At 41.8% G+C, this 20,992-nt stretch overlaps 1 protein-coding gene across 4 annotated transcripts in view; it reads left to right on the plus strand.

The window, feature by feature from the left end:
* Positions 1–20,992, plus strand: part of LOC125467221 (EGF-like repeat and discoidin I-like domain-containing protein 3) — an 84,973-nt gene that overhangs the window by 26,945 nt on the left and 37,036 nt on the right. For 2 of the 4 annotated variants that reach the window (XM_048562758.2, XM_048562759.2), the window contains exons 2-4: positions 13,630–13,755; positions 16,413–16,493; positions 20,175–20,300. In XM_048562758.2, the coding sequence (XP_048418715.1) occupies positions 13,630–13,755; positions 16,413–16,493; positions 20,175–20,300 (333 nt within the window). The remainder of the gene's footprint in view (positions 1–13,629; positions 13,756–16,412; positions 16,494–20,174; positions 20,301–20,992) is intronic. The other 2 variants (XM_048562760.2, XM_048562761.2) reach the window with 1 other exon arrangement.

Consider the following 20,992-nt stretch of genomic DNA (forward strand, 5'->3'; position numbering starts at 1 on the left):
GCTGAATCAAACCAAACCTCACTGTGTGTTTTGTCCTCTGATTCCTACACGTCCTTGCAAGTTCTATGGTTGGTTTACAATAGATGACTGGATGGTTTCCCAGTTCAAGTGGACAGATTGAGGTTGTAAAACTGGGATAGTGGCTAGGCAAGGTTCAGAAATACCATTGTTGCCATTTGCAAAGATATCCACATCTGCACAGTGCCCACCAATGAAATATGAACCAAAGAAGAAAAGACACAAATAAAGAGTAGAAGTGTTGCTAGAAGCACATCAATGCCCTTCAGTATTTCAGCCCTTCAATTTGATAGGCTTTTAAGCTAGATGTGCTGAGTGGGGTTCAGTAGTTCAGTTCCGACCAAAGGCTTCTTTGTCTTAATTTTGGCTTCTGTTGCTTTGGAGACTTGGTACAAGTGCCAGGAGTGAGAAGCTGGACCAAGTGAAGATAAAGATGAGCTTAACATCTTGACTGTGCTGCACTGAACCCACCTGATTTTTGAGAGATAATAAAATGTGAGGCTGGATGAACACAGCAGGCCAAGCAGCATCTCAGGAGCACAAAAGCTGACGTTTCGGGCCTAGACCCTTCATCAGAGAGGGGGATGGGGGGAGGGAACTGGAATAAATAGGGAGAGAGGGGGAGGCGGACCGAAGATGGAGAGTAAAGAAGATAGGTGGAGAGAGTGTAGGTGGGGAGGTAGGGAGGGGATAGGTCAGTCCAGGGAAGACGGACAGGTCAAGGAGGTGGGATGAGGTTAGTAGGTAGATGGGGGTGCGGCTTGGGGTGGGAGGAAGGGATGGGTGAGAGGAAGAACAGGTTAGGGAGGCAGAGACAGGTTGGACTGGTTTTGGGATGCAGTGGGTGGGGGGGGGGGAAGAGCTGGACTGGTTGTGTGGTGCAGTGGGGAGAGATGTGAGCCACACACAGATTTTTAAAATCACGTTTGCTGCCTGGTGCGGGCTGATGTGGTACAATGGTAGTGTCCGTATCTTTTTCAGTCAGGAGCCTGGGTTCAAGTTCCACTTGTTCCACAGATGTGTAATAACGTCTCTGAATAGGTTGATTTAGAGCGTATCTATGTTTGCAGCTTGATGGCTGAATTACTGATAAATGTGGTCATTTTTTAAAAAACTGATGTATTTAAAACTATCAAATACAGCAATATGTTAATAAAATGTGAGGCTGGATGAACACAGCAGGCCAAGCAGCATCTCAGGAGCACAAAAGCTGACGTTTCGGGCCTAGACCCTTCATCAGAGAGGGGGATGGGGAGAGGGAACTGGAATAAATAGGGAGAGAGGGGGAGGCGGACCGAAGATGGAGAGTAAAGAAGGTAGGTGGAGAGAGTATAGGTGGGGAGGTAGGGAGGGGATAGGTCAGTCCAGGGAAGACGGACAGGTCAAGGAGGTGGGATGAAGTTAGTAGGTAGATGGGGGTGCAGCTTGGGGTGGGAGGAAGGGATGGGTGAGAGGAAGAACCGGTTAGGGAGGCAGAGACAGGTTGGACTGTTAATAAAATTGCTCATTTTTTTTCAAATTTAATCACAGTCAAGATAGACACAGAGCAGGATGTTCATTCAACTCACCCTGGGCTCATGGATTCGGAACTACATTACAGTGGCGTAATTACAATGCATAAATTACACCATTGTATTCTTCAGTGCTCTACCTGGTGAGCACAATGTCCCAAGGTACTTCTGTATTTTGAATTTAAAATCACAAAACATATGGAGAAATCCCAGATCCATGGGTTTTCACCTTTTTTTTGTCTTTCTCTCAATGTTCCATATTTCAGATGGGGCCTGTAAGTTTTTAGTTCTTCTTGTTCTCATTATATTCCATTGTGTTGCTATTGAGATGCCACTTGTCGGATAGTATCCCCGAAAAGAACACCATTGATTCTACCTCATTGGTGCCTAATGTACTAATGAATGACACAGGCATTCAGAAAGTACAAAGACTTTCATGTTGCCTCTAATGTTGGTCAATCATTGTTATCATTAGGGAACAGGCAAAGGAACGGTTTTAACAAAGATTGGTGTCCTTAGTAGAACAGCTTTCCCCAACACTGAGAGAGGCATGTTTCCACTCTGACAATCCTAGCATCTATGAGACAGAGGTTACAAACAGTAGGAATGTTCTCACCATTGTTTGAGTGACTCTGATCTTGGATTTGTGATGGGGGTGAAGGATCATTCAAAGTGACGCCCTACTCTAGTGATGAAGTTGCCTGCTAGGAATTTCAGTAGGTTTATACCGTTGGGAATGTGTGGTACAGTGGTCTGCTCAGAATTTGAGAGCAGATAAGAAATTTCCATCTGTAGGATCATAATTACCCAAGATATAGGGCACATCAGGGATGCAGAATCAATTCTGTTCCAAACTGAGCATGATAAAATATCCATGAACAGAAAGAGCCAATGGACTATTTTTAAACAGATCAAGCCACGACTTTACTTTTTTTTTCACCATTATCCCTCAATTTATCTTCAGCTGCACATAAAAGCATCTGGTTGATTCTTCGCCATTTAAAACATGACACTTCACTGCCTTTGTTCACATCTCTTTGCACAGTTCTGACTGATTCCTTACTCTTAACTTCCTAAATAGTTCAAGCCTTGAGTCCCTTAGCATTTAGATTCTTCTCCATCAAGAATAGGATTTATTTTACAACTTCCTTTCATAATCTTGGGAAACCTCAGTTACAGCTTTTCCTCCTGTTCACTGAAACCCAGCTTCTTTAATCAATTAAAAACTGAAAGAACTGCGGAAGATGTAAATCAGGAACGAAAACAAAGTTGCTGGAAAAGCTCAGCAGGTCTGGCAGCATCTGTGAAGAAAAGAACAACGTTAATGTTTCCGGCCTGGTGATCCTTCCTCAGAACTGTTCTTTAATCAATTCTCAGGACTGATATTTCTGGCTCTGTTTTAATTAATTTTAAAAAAATTTCTTGAATGATATTAATTACTCAGTGTAATTCAACACCAGAGTGCTTGATGTGTTCTGATCAGTACTTTACACAATAGCATATTATCCTTTCTAATTTATATTCTAACCCTTAAAACTGACAACAAGGGCTGCCAGCTTCCTCTGCTTTTACAAAGAAGGAGGCAGGTAATAATTTAAATTTGTGTCAAATTGATAGCCAGGGCTATTTAATAGGAGTCCAATGTTCTTTCCTCCACTGTGTCATTACTCATCAAATCACCTCAGATGAATCAAACATTGTTTCAGAAGGTAGTTTATGGAATAAATGTTGGCTTCGGTTTTTGATCTAACTGAGATAAGAAAATAACTTGAAGGCATGTGGTTTATTGCCTCTGTAGGATCCAAAATAAATTGGGATTAAATATATGTTCTGGCTGAGTTTATTTAGGAGCCTAACTTGAAGTGAACATACAATTATAATTGGATAATTAAAATCATATATTCCTGCTCGGGCAGGAATTCACCTTCCTGATATGAAAAGGATTAAATAATGAAAGGCACCAGCCAAATGTTTTAAGCGTGAGGAATAGTCCTTGAAAATAGCATGTTTTTACATAGTTAAAACAAAGTTAGAGAGAGAATTAAAGAACCACAAATAAGGAACCTGTACTTGCTCTTTAGAAAAAGTTATTTTCCCAGGAACAGTAAACGCAGACCATTGAATGGAAAGGATCTAGGGAACCAAATTGATATTTGGTGAAAAAAGGTGTTGAGGATTATTAACTGCATGGAGCTTTTTTAGGAGAACTAGGGGAAAGAACTTGAAATAGTTTTTATTTTGACAGCTATCTTAAAGTTACAAAAGCCCAGCCTGTGCTTTTATGACCAGTAAAACTAATGGATAAAAACCTTCACTGGGTTAGTGCAGCTTCTGATCACTTACATGTCCTAAAACATGGGGTGAGAATGTGTGGAAAAAAATAATCTAACACCATTCTTTTCTTTCCATCAGACTTGTTCTTAATATTGAGAAAGAAAGATGGAAATTTATCAGTTCAAGTGAATACGTGTCTCCTATGGCATTGCTTAGGTCACCTACTATACTACATCTTCTGATTAGAAAATAAAACAATGTTAATACCAGAGGGATAAGACAGTATTGACAAAATTATGGAAACATTAAGTTAGGTTTGTGTTTGGTGATTAAATTTACTTACTAAAAGATAGGCCAAACTGAAGTCAAAACTAGTCGGTTTTATAAAACTAGTGTTGCTAAATCAATTAGACTATTGAATTTACTCTAAACTTTCCAATCCCCAGCTGTGAGTTGACAGCAGGGTTGTCTTGAGAACTGTTTGGAAACATTATGGTGTGGGCTAACATCATAAAAGCTACATGGCCTTGTAAGGCATGGCTCAAGAGCAGAGTATTATGTTAGTTGTGGCTGTGGTATTTACTGTTTGTGGTTTTTGTTTCTTCTTGTTTTGAATTTGTGTTCAAAGCTCCACAATGCTTCTCAGTGTCGGTGTCAAAACAGTAATTGAACTGTGCCTGTTTTGTGGCTCAGTGAATTAGAGACACTATGAATGTTTTGATGGACTGATTACAGACAAGATAATTTGCATGTTGTGCTGATGTTTGAGAAATCTATTATAGTGCAGCATCTTGGCAGCTAATGAGACTCCTGGGGCTTATTTTTCTGTTTTTTTCACTTTATGCCAATGAAGACAGTGATGAGGGTGTTTGTAGGGGTGGAAATTTCTTTTGCCCATAATTGGACAGGTTTACAGTGGGTTATGACAGAAAACTCGTGTTCTCAGCTTCTCCACTGGTATGTCACTTCCCCTTGCTTACCTTGGGAGGACCATCAGTGACAGCTCATTCCTCACTTGGTATATTCACCTGGGTGGCACGGTGGGTCAGGAGTTAGCGCTGCTGCCTTATAGCACCAGGGACCCAAGTTTGATTCTACCCTCAGGTGACTGTCTGTCTATCTGTATGGAGTTACGTTTTCCCCATGTCTTTGTGGGTTTCCTCTGGGTACTCCCGGTTTCCTCCCACAGCCCAAAAGATGTTAGGTTAGGTGGATTGGCCATGGGGAGCATTGGATTTCAGGGATGGGATGAATCTGGGTGGGATACTCTTCAGAGGGTTGATGCAGACTCGATGGGCCCAATACCCTCCTTCCACACTATGTAGACTTTCTGTGATTCTAAGTAGAAGTTGGATACTGGTGGGAATCCCAGTCCCAGAAATATTATCTTCTTGTTGCCCTCACTTACAATTCATTCCTTGAGGCGGTACATGGGAGGTGATAGTAACCTTGACATCATTCAGTGAATGAAGAGGGCTTGCACTAGCCTGTCCTCCTGATCCAGTTAATTCCAAACACGTAACTGTTGAAAGGGTTTCAGTTCTTGCCTTAAGTCCAAACTTCACTTTCCCCTATTTAAAGACACTTGATGCCCTTTTAAATGCTGTGCTGGTGTCAAGTATTGCAGCGCAGCCAGAATTTCTTCAGTTGAATTCCTTTGTAGCAAACAGAAGATTGCTGTGAATATGGAATAAACTTTCAGTTGTGGTGGAGAAAGGATAGTGAGAGGTGGAAGACTCCTGTAAAGAAGAAAGCTTGCACCCCACCACTGTCTCACTCTCAGAGCTCTGTTGTCACCAGCAGCCCTCTAATATGAGTAAGTTGGGGATAAATCTAACAATGTAGCATTGTTGCTGAAGAACTTCACAATATGAGGACTTAGCAGAATTTGGCTGAGGGGATCTAGTTTTACATCCTGTTGCTATGCATTTTAAAGAACAAAGAGTTGTCTTAGGATGTGAATTATCTGCATTGACGTCCATGTTCAGGTTCCAGTTCTGCATGTCATCAAGTAAAACACCATGTTAGCAGTAGTTAACAACAATCTGTATTGAATATACTTCTATCTACGCATTCTGATGCAACCCACTAAGCACAATCCAGGGAGGAAAATTGTCCCTTTCTTGTTCAGTCAGGCTCCGTAATACCAGACAGTGTACGCACCTTCAGGAATAAATCCCAGTGCTGAAACTTGCATTTTTTTTGGTTAAGTAGCAGTTTCTGTCTGTGAGGCCTTATGTGATCTTTTGCACCTTACCAAACTTGCATCGCTACATATCTGCCCCACCATCTGGTACCCCTTAAGACTTGATTCTAGCCCATTCTACCACTTGTCGTACCGAGAAAATGTCACACTGCCGGGGATTCCCTGGAATTGACAGGCAAGGCAATATAGCAGTATTGAGAGCCTGATCAGTCTGGCTGTGCAGTGTAGTGCAAAAAGGCAAGGCAAATCAAAACTGTGAACACTACTAGAGCCGACAAATAGATGATGCAACCTGGTTTACTCAATGGGCTGAGTGCACCGAGGTGGAGATGTACCACAGAGTTCTTAGGCTGGTACATGTCACATGTGAATGCCCTTTTACGTGTGGCTGGTGCCCATGAACAAACGTGCCCTGAGATGTTGGCACCCTGTGTAAAACATGGAAGGTCCTTTTGGAGCCAACAGCGAGGTGAAGTCGACAGGTATTTGCTCTTGATGTCCATGTTGAAAATCCTCAGTCTTTAGTTTCCACACATCGTTTGATAGGGTAGAAACTATCTACTGATGCGGTGGGAGGTGCAGTGAATACTCTTGTTAACAAACAATAATGCCCCTTTATTAGTCAACCCTGCCTAATGAGAATTTTACCTTGACTTCTTTATTGTAGTTAAGAGAGGCAGTGTATCACTCTTGATGTCAGAATAGACTTTGCTGAGCTTCTATGATTCTGCCACATTTACTCCCCTTAACCCATGTTGTTCAAGCTCCTACAAGACTCCATCCTCGTCTTTGACGCTTTATCTACTGAGAAGCTCCATCTTTTGTTTAGCAGTTTCAATGTTTCTTAATTGACCATGCAACAAAAAAGCAACCTAACGGGCAAATAGAGGAGAGAAAACAAACATTCATCCAAAGTGAGTATCAAGATTTCTCTGCAGCTTTATGTCATCTGTAGATAAAAGTTCACATCATTCTGTCACAGGAGTGCAAGCCTACGCATAGAATCACAAGTGGGCTTTGTTTGTACTATGTGACCTTGAAGTAATGGAAATGCTTCAGTGAATGCTAACGAGAATAATTTAAGAGGTAACACAGTGTGGAGCTGGATGAACATAACAGGCCAGGCAGGATCAGAGGAGCAGGAAAGCTGACATTTTGCGTTGGGACCCTTCTTCAGAAAAAGAATAATTTAAGGATCCTCTCCCAGCCCCACCACTCTTCTCTTTTTATTTCCCAGGTCCCTTATCCCCCTCCCCATTTCTGAAGAAGGTCCTGACACGAAATGTCAATTTCCCTGCTCCTCTAATGCTGCCTGGCCTGCTGTATTCTTCCAGCTCCACACTGTGTTGTCTAATTTAAGGATTACATGTGCATTTGGTGCTCTTCTTGTGCTTTTTTGGAGGATTTGCTCTATTAAGAATATTAGCCCTCTGAACTAGCAGGCTGTAATTCTGGTGATCAGCTAATTTTTCCAGTTTTGATCATTGCCGGAATTGATAGGACTTTTGGGGAGTTTTAACTTCTGTGCGTTAGTGTGCACAAAACATAGAAACTAGTGGTAGGTCATTCAGCCCTTTTGAGCCCACTCCTCCATTTAATATGATTATGTCTGATCCTCTATCTCAATACCATATTCCTGCTTTCTCCCCTACTAGAAGATGCGCTGCAGCAACTCAACGAGTGCTTCAACAGTATCTCACAAAGCTATGGCTTTTAATGCTGCAAGGGGAGTAGGTACATGGTATTACCCTCACCTACCATCTGATGGAAAATACAATGTTGTTCCTTCTCTGACATGAGTGGGGAAAAGAAACATCCTGGCACTCCCTACCCAACAGCACTGTGGGAGTATCTATCTCACAGAAACTGCACTGGTTCGAGCAGACCAGTCTTCTCAAGGGCAATACATTTTGGTCCTGCCAGGATTTCCCTTATCCCAACTACAGATCAAAAAATAATCACTATGTGGGAACATCTCTAGCACCTGTCTATCCTCGCTACTGGGGAGAGTAAAAAACGTCCCTGCATCTTACAGGACACGCTGACTTCCAATACTGGCTAATGACCAGTGATCCAAGAGAAGAGAAAGCACCTATACTGGCAGCTTCATCAATAGAGATTGTCTGTCACAGCTCCAGCTCCCAATCTTTGTAATGCAGGCCTGAATATCACAGAAAAATAGAGATCCAAAGCAACTGTCCTGGTTATTGGATATTGAAAGAATCCATGGATTCTTAAGAGCCGATTTTAACCGAACCAGGAAAACAGCTTTCCTGCTCCTTTGATGCTGCTTAGCCTGCTGTGTTCATCCAGCTTCACACTGTGTTATCTCAGCCTACAGAAATGTCCCACTTCAAGTGTTCTGCATCACGCTGTTTCCTTCAACCAGAAAATTCAGATTGTGTCTATCTCTTTCAAATAAGGTGTCTGCCAGCTGGAGCCCACTAGCTGACACCAGCTGTACAAGGTATTGAAAGTGTAAAGTAGGCGCTGATCGTGAAAAATAAATGAGCAACAGTGCTCATGGTGAGGAGCCCTGAATGGTTTATTAAATGTCAAAATCAAGGGAAAACCATGTTGATGGAAGTGAATGCAGGTTGTAGAGGCAGGTGTTCCATTTTAGCCAAGTTCAAACTATCTGTTGCTGAAACAAACAGAAAGTGCTAGAGAAACTCAGCATATCAGGCAGCATCTGTGTAGAGAATAGCATAGTTAATGCTTCAAGTCCAGTGACCATTTGTCAAAACACTATTAAATCGATCTCTGACTGTCCCTGACTAAACTTGTGCTAAAATCACTCACAAACAAAGGCATCTGGATAGATTCATTCAAATGTTAAATCACTGGCACTTGCTTACTTTTCTGACTTTGATTTCTAGTGTGTGCCACACCTGCTCCTTTCTCTCAGCACAGTCCTTAACCACAATACTGTCTGGAATACTTGATCTCTCCTGCCTTGACATACACTTTCAACCATGCCTTCCTTTACCTCTACTAATGGGATCCTTCCTGTCTAACCCCGTAACCTCTTCCACTGCAAACCCCTCCACCACCCCCAGCTCCCAAATGCGGCAAGATATCTGCCGGATCTCTCGGATTCAGGCCTTTTTGAGCATCACCAATTTTGATCTCTCCACCACTGGCAGGTATACCTTTTTCGTGACCAGGGTGCTAAGCTTTGAATTCCTTTGTCTAAATCTCTCCTCTTCCGTCTTCTTCTTGAGGATGGTTCTTAAAACCTAATTATAACCAAGCATCTGGTCAATTGTTCAAATATCCCTTCAAGTGATTGTTGTCAAATTTTGTTTTACGATGATCCTAAAGTGCCTTGAACATTTGTATTCTGTCAAAGGCGCTAGAGAAATATTAATGTTGTTATTGTTTCTGTTTAATGTTCATGAAAACCAATGGAAGGCCTTGGGATATTTGACATCTAAATCCCAAAATTTGAATATGTCATTGATCATTTATCCGTAGCACAACTTTGGCTTTAACACCTGTCAATATGTGAAGAAAAGTGGTGTGTTTTCCTCCTAGTTCTGACAGTAAGACTACTGAGGTATTCCCCTATCCCAGGCAGACTTCCTGGGTTCAGGATCAGTATGAGCAGGTATCCCTCCACTGGGGATAAAGTTTCAGAGAAAGAGAGAAATCAGTGTTCCTCGTAGGCAAGCACATTTTTTTTAATTAATTTTTTTTCTATATTTGGAGGTGAATTCTGCTCAGACTATGACTTGGTAAGTATCCTCTTTCCCACAGCTAATTTCTAAATCTGAAAAGAGCATTGTTTTGTTCCTGTCCAACGATAAGATGATCTAAGAGACTTGATCCGTTCTACAACCTAGTTGTTTTTAAATTTGTTCAGAGGATGTTTGTGTCACTGGCTGGGCCAATATTTATTGCTCGTGAACTGAGTGGATTGCTTGGGCAATTTCCACGGGTACTGAGGTGCCAACTGCAATGCAATGGGTCTGGAGTCCTACCTGGAGTCACATGTGGGCCACATCACCTGAGGATGACAGATCCTTCCCCTCAATGACATTAGTGAACCCTTAAGACTTTTAAACAGTGGCTTCCAGATTTTCACTGATTGGAATTTCACCATTTTCCATGGTGTGATGTGAAACCGTGTTCCCTGAATAGTAGAGATAACAAGGTGTGGAGCTGGATGAACACAGCAGGCCAAGCAGCATCAGAGGAGCAGGAAGGCTGACGTTTTAGGTCGGGACCCTTCTTCAGAAAAGTGATTTTTCTAAAGAAGGGTCTTGACCCGAAACATCAGCCTTCCTGCTCCTCTGATGCTGCTTGGCCTGCTGTGTTCGTCCAGCTCCACACCTTGTTATCTCAGATTATCCAGCATCGGCAGTTCCTGCTTTCCCTGAATGTTCGCCTGGTTCACTGGATTATTTGTCCAGTAACAATATCACTGTGCTGCCACCACCACCACCTCCTTATCTCTCCTAGTTCCATCATTTAAATCCCATATTAAACATAAAACTGTAGGATAAGAGAAGGCCATTCGGCTCATTGTGACCAGACAAACCCATTGAGAAGTTCTTTCGGTTAGTCCATTACATTCTCCTTATGGAAATGCTGCCTATATTTAGATGGCAGTAAAGGTTTTTTCTGCCATTACTTTTAATGGTAAATCCCAATGGTTGTAATGGGTTGAGAGGGAATTGATGAAATGCTTTTGTGAATGCTTTTCCTTCCTTCTTTATCTGCTGGAGTTACACCAGAGAGCTGGATTTGTGTCCACAGAAAAATTTCTGTACATTCAGAGCATGCCATTTTTCTGGTTGAGATAACGCACTCTGCATCATCGTATGGATAAGTTCCAGCCGTCACATTTGGTTTCAGGGCAAAACTTCCTTAAAGAGAAAGATTAGACATTAGTGCTAGCTGCTTCAGAGTTACAGGCTGAAAATTACAAGTACTGGTACAGCCTTTTCCTGTCTAGAAAGTCATCTAGCCAAACAGCAATTAAACTCTAAATGACCTAAGCCTCTGTTTATTTAACAATAATTATCTTTGTTTCTTAAAGGGACACAGTTGTAAAATAGTGCATTGTGTATTGCATGGTATAATATTCCTGTGTTTATATCTTTTACATTCATTCAACTTGCAAAAAAACAAGGCATTTCTGTAATTAAAGTCTTAAGTTGCTTTATCCACTTTCTTACTATCATTAGAAGAAGGAACTGGCTTTGAATAAGGATTAACTGTGTTACTAAACCAAATGTCTTTGGCCTTTGTGGCTCCCTGCCACTGTAACTCTGGGAATGAAGTGGAAGGGCTGCAAACTGGAGCAAGACTTTAGTGATGTTACAGTATGATCCTCACACACTGAAGCTTCTACTCATCCAAAACAAGGTCATTGATGTTAAAAGCATCAGGGCCAGGTCATAGGAATGTGAATGCCTGTGAGTCCCCCTTATCCTTGTTATCTCCTTGGGGACCACTAAACTTGATGAAAGTATGATCTGGAGGTGCTGCTTTTGGGCTGAGGCAGACAAAGCCAGAAGTCACACGCGATCAGGTTATAGTCCAACAGGTTTATTTGAAATCACAAGCTTTTGGAGTGTAGCCCCTTCATCAGGTGAAGTGAGAGAGAAGCACACCCAGAATTTATGGGCAGAGAGGTCAAGGGCAGACAGATCAAAAGATCATACAAATAGTGTGAGTGGAGTGTCGAATAATTTCTGCAGGTGATCAAAAGTGTTAAACAGTCAAGTGTCCACAGCTGAATAACAAGTGAAGGAATGACCTATAATCCTATTAAATGAGGCAGAGATAATTACAAAAAATTAAAAAATAAGTTGGCGCTGGAGACAAACCAAATGACTGGAATTACATCTTCAATATGAGTCACATGTTGAGGATCTAACCAAAGTAATAAGTAATCCAAAACTGTAGAAACTAATTAAGGTAGAGAGATGATAACAATTTATCAATGTGATGGTGTCAAAACAGGACAGTGAAGAAGCTTTTACAGATACAGAACAGTTGGTGGGGTCACAAGTAGTGTGACATGACCCCAAGATCACAATTGGAAGCAGAATGTCCTTGATCACTGAAGTATTCCCTGACTTGGAGGGAATATTCCTGTCTGGCAATTTGTTACATAGTGTCCATTTGTCTGTCGCTGTAGCATCTGCATAGTCTCACCAATACATCCTTCCCTGCAGTGCATGTGGTAGACACCACTGCACCACGTTGTTTGCAACCTTCAACATATTATCAATGATGACGAGCATCTCACCAAAATCATCCGTATGTCTCCATTGCTCAACTTCAAATAATGGCCAAACCTTAAACAGACCATCGTTTGCAACAAACTGCCCAGTCTTCAGGCCAACGTCAACCACAACATCACACAACGCTGCCGTGGTAACCTCTGCAAGACATGTCAGATCAATGACACGGACACTACCATCACATATGGGAACACCACCCATCACATACACAGCAGATACTTGTGTAACTCGGCCAATGTTGCAGGCAAGCATGCCCTAAGGCACGGTATATTGGCGAAGCCATGCAGGTGCTTTGACAACGGATGACAGAACACCGCACAACAATCGCCAGACAGGAATTTTCTCTCGCAGTGGGGCAACATTTCAGTGGTCAAGGACATGCTGCCTCCAATCTTCAAAGTGGCCTTCAAGATACATAACATGCAGAATCGCTGAGCAGAGACAGACAGCTATGTTCCACACCCCTGAAGAAGGCCTCAACCATGACCTTGGGTCATGTTGTGCTACATGTGACCCCATCACACTCTTCTGTGTCTGTAAAATCTTCCTTACTGTCCTGTTTTGACACCATCACCTTGATAAATAGCTATGACCTCTCTACCTTTAATTAGTTTGTATAGTTTTGGATTATTTATTACTTTGGCTAGACCCTCGGTATGCGACTCATACTGATCGTGCCATTCCAGTCATTTGGTTTGTCTGTAGCACCACCTTATTTTTAATTCTTTGTAATTATCTCTTTGCCTTATTTAGTTGGTTTATACATCCCGTTGCTTGTTATTCAGCTGTTGATGTTTCACTCTCACTAACACTTTTGATCACCTGCAGAACTTATTATTCGACACTCCACTCACACCATTTGTATGATCTTTTGATCTCTCTGCCCATAAATCCTGAGAGTGCTTCTCTCTCTCACTTCACTTGACAAAGGGCCATGCTCCAAAAGCTTGTGATTTCAAATAAACCTATCAGACCTGGCGTTGTGTGACTTCTGACTTTGAAAGTAGGAGGATAGGCCTGAGGATTGGGAGTAATGGAGCACCCTCAGCAATTCAGAATTATGCACTAAACACCTGAGGGGAAAGGTAGTAATCTTGCTCACTTGTTACAAAAGGGATCTGCTGGAGTTAATATTCCCTCCAGGCAATTGCTGTTTTTGCACAATTTGTGATTTCTCCACTTGTGCATCCATACTTCTCCACTAATTCTCCAGAGGCACAGCAATGATTTGCATGGAAAAGGGACTTTCTCAATCCACAGATTCTGGCAGGATGAGTGACCAAGACACTCGCAGACAGCTGTATAAATGCTGAAGCCCGGTCCGCTCGTTTAAGAGACATTAATGATTTTCGTTGCTCTGCAGGTCATTCCTGTCAACCTGACCTTTGCAAAAATGGAGGTACGTGCCTGGCTGGTGTCTCTACAGATCCCTACTACTGCATCTGTGTGGATGGATTTACTGGGAAAGACTGCAGCGAGGTAGAGCAAGGTAAGAACCCCAAGGAGGACCTTGACTAGCATGACTCATTCTAATGTTTGAGCTGTTTATTCTCTTGCCTCAAGTGTCTGCATGATTGCTTTCTGTCCTTTACCACTTTATTGGTTTAACAATTTTATAGTTCTACAGCTTTACACAGAAGGAAAGCAAGCAAATGTAGCAACAAAAGATGATGCCCATTGTGCCAAACTTTGCCCCATTCCCAATGGCTTCTCCTTGAGTGGAATTTACTAGAGAAAGAACACATTCAACTGCCATCAAAATCTCATTGAGTAGTGAGGCTACACATGCAGCTGCTCATTAAGGATCTCCGATTGTAAAACCATCTGTTAATTTTCTTAAATGTTCATTATATAAATTGCTGCCATGTTGCTATTCAGATCAGGAAGACGTACATCTATATGGAGCCTTTCACAATCTCTGGATCTCCCAAAGCACCCTTAAGTTAATTAAATGCTTGTTGAGGTATCATTGCTGTGGAACATTTATGTTACTGCATGCTCATCATGGCACTGAAACAAATGTGATTCTAGGTTCAAAGGCTATCCTTGTAACAATTGTGCATTGCCTGTCAGTAAAGCATTATTTCTACCTCCCACTGTTGAATGTTGTCAGGTTACACCTAAACCTTCCAGCGATGTCCTTTTCAGCCAAGGTTAAAATGTAAGAGGAAAGTCATCAATAATAAAATAGATACATTTCTATAGCATCTTTTATGATTTCAGGAGGTATCAAGATCTTTTGCAGCTGACAAAGTATTATTGAGGTATCGTCACTGTCAAAATGTCACAATCCATTTGTGCACAGCAAGCTTCCCCCAACCAGCATCATGATAATGACTAGATAATCTCTTCGTAGTTTTTGGTTTGAGAAATAAATGTGGGCCAAGATTCCAGAAAGAACATCCCTTCACCCTAGTGCTAGGACTCTTCTTAAGTTCTTCTGCAAAATACAATATTGGTGGATGCTTTTTTTTTGAGGAGCAGCTGAGAACCAGTTCTAAATGAGAGGAATTTAGAAATGAAATCATTTTAACATCTGATTTAGGTCCATGGTGAGACTCTCTGCTCTGCAAGTCTATTGATATGTGCTGAAATAGGCGTGGTCTATGTAATGGCAGAAAGCATAGTTTCAGTGTGACAGATAAGGACAGGAAAGCTAAATGTTTTGCGCTTTATACGGGAATTGGTTAGATGATGCGATGGGAGATAATAAGTCTTTGATTCTGGATGGGTGGGTTAAACTGTGTTCTAGAAACGGTTCTTATTTGTACTTTCTTGTGGCTTGAGGCAAGAATTTTGCACAAGTACTTAAACACATATTCTGGTATTTTTATGCCAAAGGAGTATATTTTGTTTATATAACTAAGTGCCATCCTCATTTCACAATTATACTCTTGAAGTTGTTAATTTGATGTTTGGATTGATGGAACTTGGGGCTATCATCAATTAGAACAATCTGGAACTGAGCAAGGGTAGTTTTGTGACCTCCTTATGCTGTCAAATGCTATGATTTGTGAGAGGAAGAAATAACACATCTTTTCCCGTGCCCAAGACATCTCAAATTACATCACAATAAAAACATTTAAGAAGGTTGAAGTGCTATTTGGCTGATCAGCTATCAGCCAATCTCTTGGATTGTTAGTGGCCAGTGAATCTCTCATGTTGTATTAGGTGAGAGAGCAATGTTGATCAGTACACGACTAGAACACCCTGATCTTCTTCCATACAGTCATTTGGATCCATTGCAATGTATCCCTGTGACTGTCAGCATCTTTAGGAAGGGAGAACAAACCATATAAGTGAAATGCTCAGCCCAATCTCATTGAAATGAATCTAATTCTGACAGGGCTGGACAGGCCAGATGTAGGAATCATGTCTCCCTTGGCTTGGGGTTCTGAGTCAAAGGGTCATTGTCTCAGGATACCTGGTAGATCATTTTGGCCTGAGATAAGGAGATGTAACCTGGCAATGTTCAACAGTAGGAGGGAGAAACAATGTACAATAATGGCAGGAATAGGCATGGACTTGGTGAAACTGTGGAATTCTCTGTAATAAGAGGCTGTGGAGGAGACATCATTGAACATACTTAAGAACGAAAGAAATTTCGAGAGCTAAAGGTGTTAGGGGAGAGAGCAGGAGTGTGGCATTGAGATAGAGGATCAGCCATGTTTATGTTAAAGGATGCAGCAGATTTGATGGGCCAAACGGTCTACTTAAAAGAACATAGAACGATACAGGGCCTCCTGGGCCATGATGTTGTGCCCAATTTTGCTCCAAATTTTTTTCTATTTCCAGAAAGTGTTGAACCAGTCACCAAGATGAACTTGTGATTATTTTAGTCAGTGTTTTCTTTGATATTAGCTTCGTAGTTCCCACCCTTTTTTTTTTATTTTTTCCCTTCTGTCTGTGAGAAAAACATTAGGAGCCTAAAGAACTACATTGAGGATTCAATCACAAAGGAGTGCTTTGAGCTTGAGCACTTCAACAAAGTCATTGCTTTTTATTTTTGAACATAGCTGTACCCAGGAATTTCCTTCACATCACTTCCTGTGGTCCATGAAGTAATTATGCAACCATGTTTCTTTTCCCTCCTTCCTAGTGTATCCTTATGCATTTTAATAAAATTTATTGATGCAATCAAAACAGGAAGTGGTGCAGAGAAACGTACGGGGTACACGCTGGAAGACATAAGGTATAACGATGTCACTAGATACACCAAAGCCACAGGTAAGCTGCCTGGGATTTCTGACAACAGAAACGATGCTGTTGGACAGAAATTCAAAGCTTGACCATGCTTCAGGTCACCGATCTTCAAGAATCTTGTGCGGGGTACAAAGCCATTCTCAAACTCTCGTAGATGATGCCAGACCTCTCGTCTTCTTTTTTCTTTTAGTCTGTCTCAATGACATGTTTGTCAGTTTTTGTAGTTGCTGCTTTGTGCGTGTGTGTGCACTGACCGCTTAGGCTGCTGCACTCCCTTCCTATTCTCTGCATTGTGTTTGAATGTTAGCTGCCAGCGTGGCGATACGGGCAATTGCTAGGCACGCTTCATAAAGTGGCAGGCTGGCTCTGATTCCTGCCTCCTCGCCCTTCAACACTGTCCCTGGGATGCATTTCACTCAAATGTTTTAGCTCTTGGGCTGACTAGTTGGAAATTAGCTTTCTTTTTGTTGCCTGCATTATGTGAGTACAGTGCTTTCCATGGTGAAGCAAAGAGCTGGGCATACTGCAGCCTGAGAGACTCTAGCCTAGAACCTGCATTGGTCAACATGACAATCACTTGCCATCAGTGGCAGATGCTTGCTTCCTGGCAAATCATTGTCTGCTTGTCTCTAAGTTGCTACTTTGTATTGAGAGACCATACCTGTTCTGGAAATATGTTACTGTTTTATGGTTGCTAAGAAAGGAATGTCTTTGTCTTATGATCCTCAAATTATACTGTGTTGTTCTTCCTTCCCTGACCCACTGTATAGTCTTTAAGAGCATCTCTTAGGTGTGACCCTTCTACTCTATGCACATCAGTTGAGGCCAGTTGTATTTCTGTTCATTGTCCAGACCCGTTTCTTGGTTGGTGATCAATTATCACCCCTCCTAAATTGGTCTCAAGTGCTGCTTTTTAGACAGGCAAACCCCATGAAGGAAATCACCACAGGTTCCTTGCTACGAAGGCCCGAGCCATTTTAATTTAGTACGTCTCTGACCCCTGGACAAAATTGGCAGGAGTACTGTCATAACAGGAGGGTCAGTGGCAGGACCCTGTGTCAGAGAGTTGAGGCAAATGCTCCCAAAAAGGAGTCATTCAGAGCTGGGAGTGGGGAGGATATGAGATTGCATTGGGGGTTTGGTTAAACTGATTTCAGGGTGGGAAATCTCAGATTGATAACCTCAGCCAATGGAAATACAGACTTTCTGTTTTAGACCGAGATGAACAGAATCTGACCAAGTGAGTTTAAAAGCAGAGACTTGTGTGTGAATCTTACATTTGTATTATAAAGAGAATCAACATTTGATATTTATGAAGCCCTGCTTCATTTGATTTTTTTTTCCTTTACTCATGGGACGAAGGGATTGCCGGCTAGGCTGCATTTATTGTCCATCCCTAATTGCCCAGAGGGGTGGTTTAAGAGTCAACCACACTGCTGTGGGTCTAGAGTCACAGGTAGGCCAGACCAGGTAAGGGTGACAGTTTTCTTCCCTAAAGGGCATTACTGAACCAGTTGGATTTTTCCCAACAATCGACACTGGATTCAAGGTCATCATTAGATTAATTCCAGATATTTATTGAAATCAAATTCCACCACTTGCCATTGTGCGATTTGAACCCGGGTCCCCAGAACACCATCTGGGTCTCTGGATTAACAGCCCAGTGATAATACCATGAGGCCATTGCCTCCCTCCTGGGAGGATTAGTGCTATCTTCTGCAGGGTCTTGAAGTCACAGCTAGACAGGGTAGTGAATAAATCATTTGCTACACTTGCTTTTATTGGTCAATGCATTGAGTATAGGAGTTGGAATGTCATGTTGTATAAGGATATTGGTTCGGCCATTTTTGGAACACCATGTTCAATTCTAGCCTCCCTGCTATGGGAAAGATGTTAAACTTGAAAGGGTAAGGAAAGATTCACAAGGATGCTGCCGGAGTTGAAGGGTTTGAGCAATAGGAAGAGGCTGAATAGGCTGGGGCTATTTTCCCTGGAGTGCAGAAGGCTGAGGGGTGACCTTGTAGAGATTTATAAAATCATAAGGGACATGGACAGGGTAAATAGCCAAAGTCTTTTACCCAGGTAGGGGAGTTCAAAACTAGGGAACATTGATTTAAGGAGAGAGAGGAAGAGATATAAATGGGACCTAAGGACCAACTTTTTCATGCAGAGGGTGCTGTGTGCATGGAATGAACTGCCAGAGGAAGTAGAAGAAGCGGGTACAATTACAACATTCAATAGGCATCTGGATGGGTAGATGCATAGAAAGGGTTTAGAGGGATATGGGCCAAATGCTGGCAAATGGGGTGAGATTAATTCAGAATATCTGGTTGGCACAGATGAGGAGGACTGAAGGGTTTGTTTCCATGCTGTACAGCTCTTTGACTCTAATAGCCTGAAGTTAACATTACCAGGGATGTGACACCATTGTGTGTACTATCTAGTTATTATATTAACCCTCAGTTTAGAGTGCCCATGTGAGTTAAAACCATCACAATTGCCAATCCCTATCACCATCCAGCTTTGGTTTATTACCTTCACATAGACCTGGGGAGAGGCGAATGACCTTCCTGGTTTGGACAAATCACTGGGTTGTGTGTAGAATCATCAAAGAACTGAGGGAGCAAATCTGTTGGCTGGGAGATTCCTCTGAGCTGTTCATGTCAAATCTAGCTTCTTGCCTTACTAACCTGTAACCAGGATCACAGCAGTAATATATTAAAGCACGCACACACACATGCACACAGCCAAGACTTGCGTTTTGCCACTGGCACACATCACTGAAATGGAATGGAGTTTTGCTTAAATTACTTGATCAAAATGTATTTTTCTTTTTTATTTCTGTTTCTATTTAAGCTTAGAATGCAGTTCTGAAGAACAACAGCTCTGACAAACCTTCCATCTGTTGTTTGGAAACTTGGCAGAAACACCAAATATCCATTTATGTATCTATTTTCAGTGTAGTGAACCATTCCAAGGCATTTCACAGGAGTGCTATCCATCAAAACTTAGAGGTTTTAGGCAGATGACTAAAAATAGGCAGCAACTATGTTTTGAGGAGTATCTCATTGGGAGAAAAGACTACAGAAGTGGAAAAGTTTAAGGAGCGAATTCCAGAACTGATGTCACAGGCTAAACATAAGGCATATCCAGTTGAGGGGCTTGTGATGAGGCAAATCTGGAAAACATTTTGTTTGGCGAGACAGTAACCAAGAAGGATCATGACCAAATGAACAAAGGTTTACAACAGCGCTGTTAGGACATGCCTAACCCAACATGGTGACGGGAGTGGAATCTGCAATAGCTACAAAAGAGAAGAGGATACAGTACCTATTTTTAAGAAGCCTAATTTAAGAGTGTGTGGGGAGAGGTAAGTGGGACTATAGTGTTTGAATGACCTTTGTCTTGCCAGTTGCTACCATAGCATCAGAACAGGCTGTTCGATTTTGGCACTATCTATTCCTGCCCAACTTATCAATAGTTAGAATCCTGGTTAGACGGTTCCAATACAGTTGAAGAAACCTGATATCTGCTTCTAGTGAAGCATCAAGATTGTCAACCAGCAATTGGCTTGATCCTACAATAAAGTGTTTGTGGTCTAGAACATTTTACTTCGTCCTGCAGCCAGGTTGACAGTTCTAAGCTCCAGGCGACCAATTTTAAGTGGTAACTCTTCTCATACTCTGCTCCTTTGTTAAATTGCAGGACCTTGTCACCCTAACCCCTGTCAAAATGGAGGCCTGTGTGAGTTGATGTCACGTAGAGGAGACGTCTTTGGTGAATACGTCTGCAAGTGTCCGACTGGCTTCCAGGGCATTCATTGCCAAACAAGTAAGCAAAATGCTTTACAAGTTTTTGGGAATTATTATCTGAAGAATTCATGAATATTAAAATATTGGTATAGTGTGCAATGGCCCTTGGGATCCACAAAGTCAACCTCTAGTGTCAGAAAACAGACCCCGAATTCAGTAGATTCTCCCTCATCTCCTCATCAAAAGGGCAGATATATTATTTGAGAGGCAGTTGTGTAATCCTGAAGTTTGGGTTCTTGTCTTAATATACTGTGCTCTGATCTGATGGTCTGTGATGAAATTTGAACCATCTTTAGAGATTAGTATCCTGAACTTTCAAAAGGGTCTACCCTTAACTGAGAGTCTTGCTGGAAGTGAATTTGAGTTACTGAATAGTTACTGAATTTTAGGGTTAAAAGCTTGAAGCATGATTTGTTTTCAGCAATTGTTCATGAGCTTGAAATTATTTCTTATGTTGTGTATTATTATTGATTATTCCTATAGGACATCTATAGCAAGGGACTCATTTGGTGTCAAGGGAGATAAATTGTGCATCCAGCACTATAAAAAAATTAGTTGCGACAATTAAGTGGTCTACAGACCATCCACTATGTCTGCAAGTATGAAAGACCATTCCTGCAATTAAAGCCTGGAGTATTAGTCTCGGCCCTGGGACTAGGTCAGAGTGATTAATGTGTCTCCTGACAGCCCCCATGATATCAGTCGCTAGCC

The sequence above is a fragment of the Stegostoma tigrinum genome, chromosome 33, assembly GCF_030684315.1.
Source record: "Stegostoma tigrinum isolate sSteTig4 chromosome 33, sSteTig4.hap1, whole genome shotgun sequence".
Lineage (NCBI taxonomy): Eukaryota > Metazoa > Chordata > Chondrichthyes > Orectolobiformes > Stegostomatidae > Stegostoma > Stegostoma tigrinum.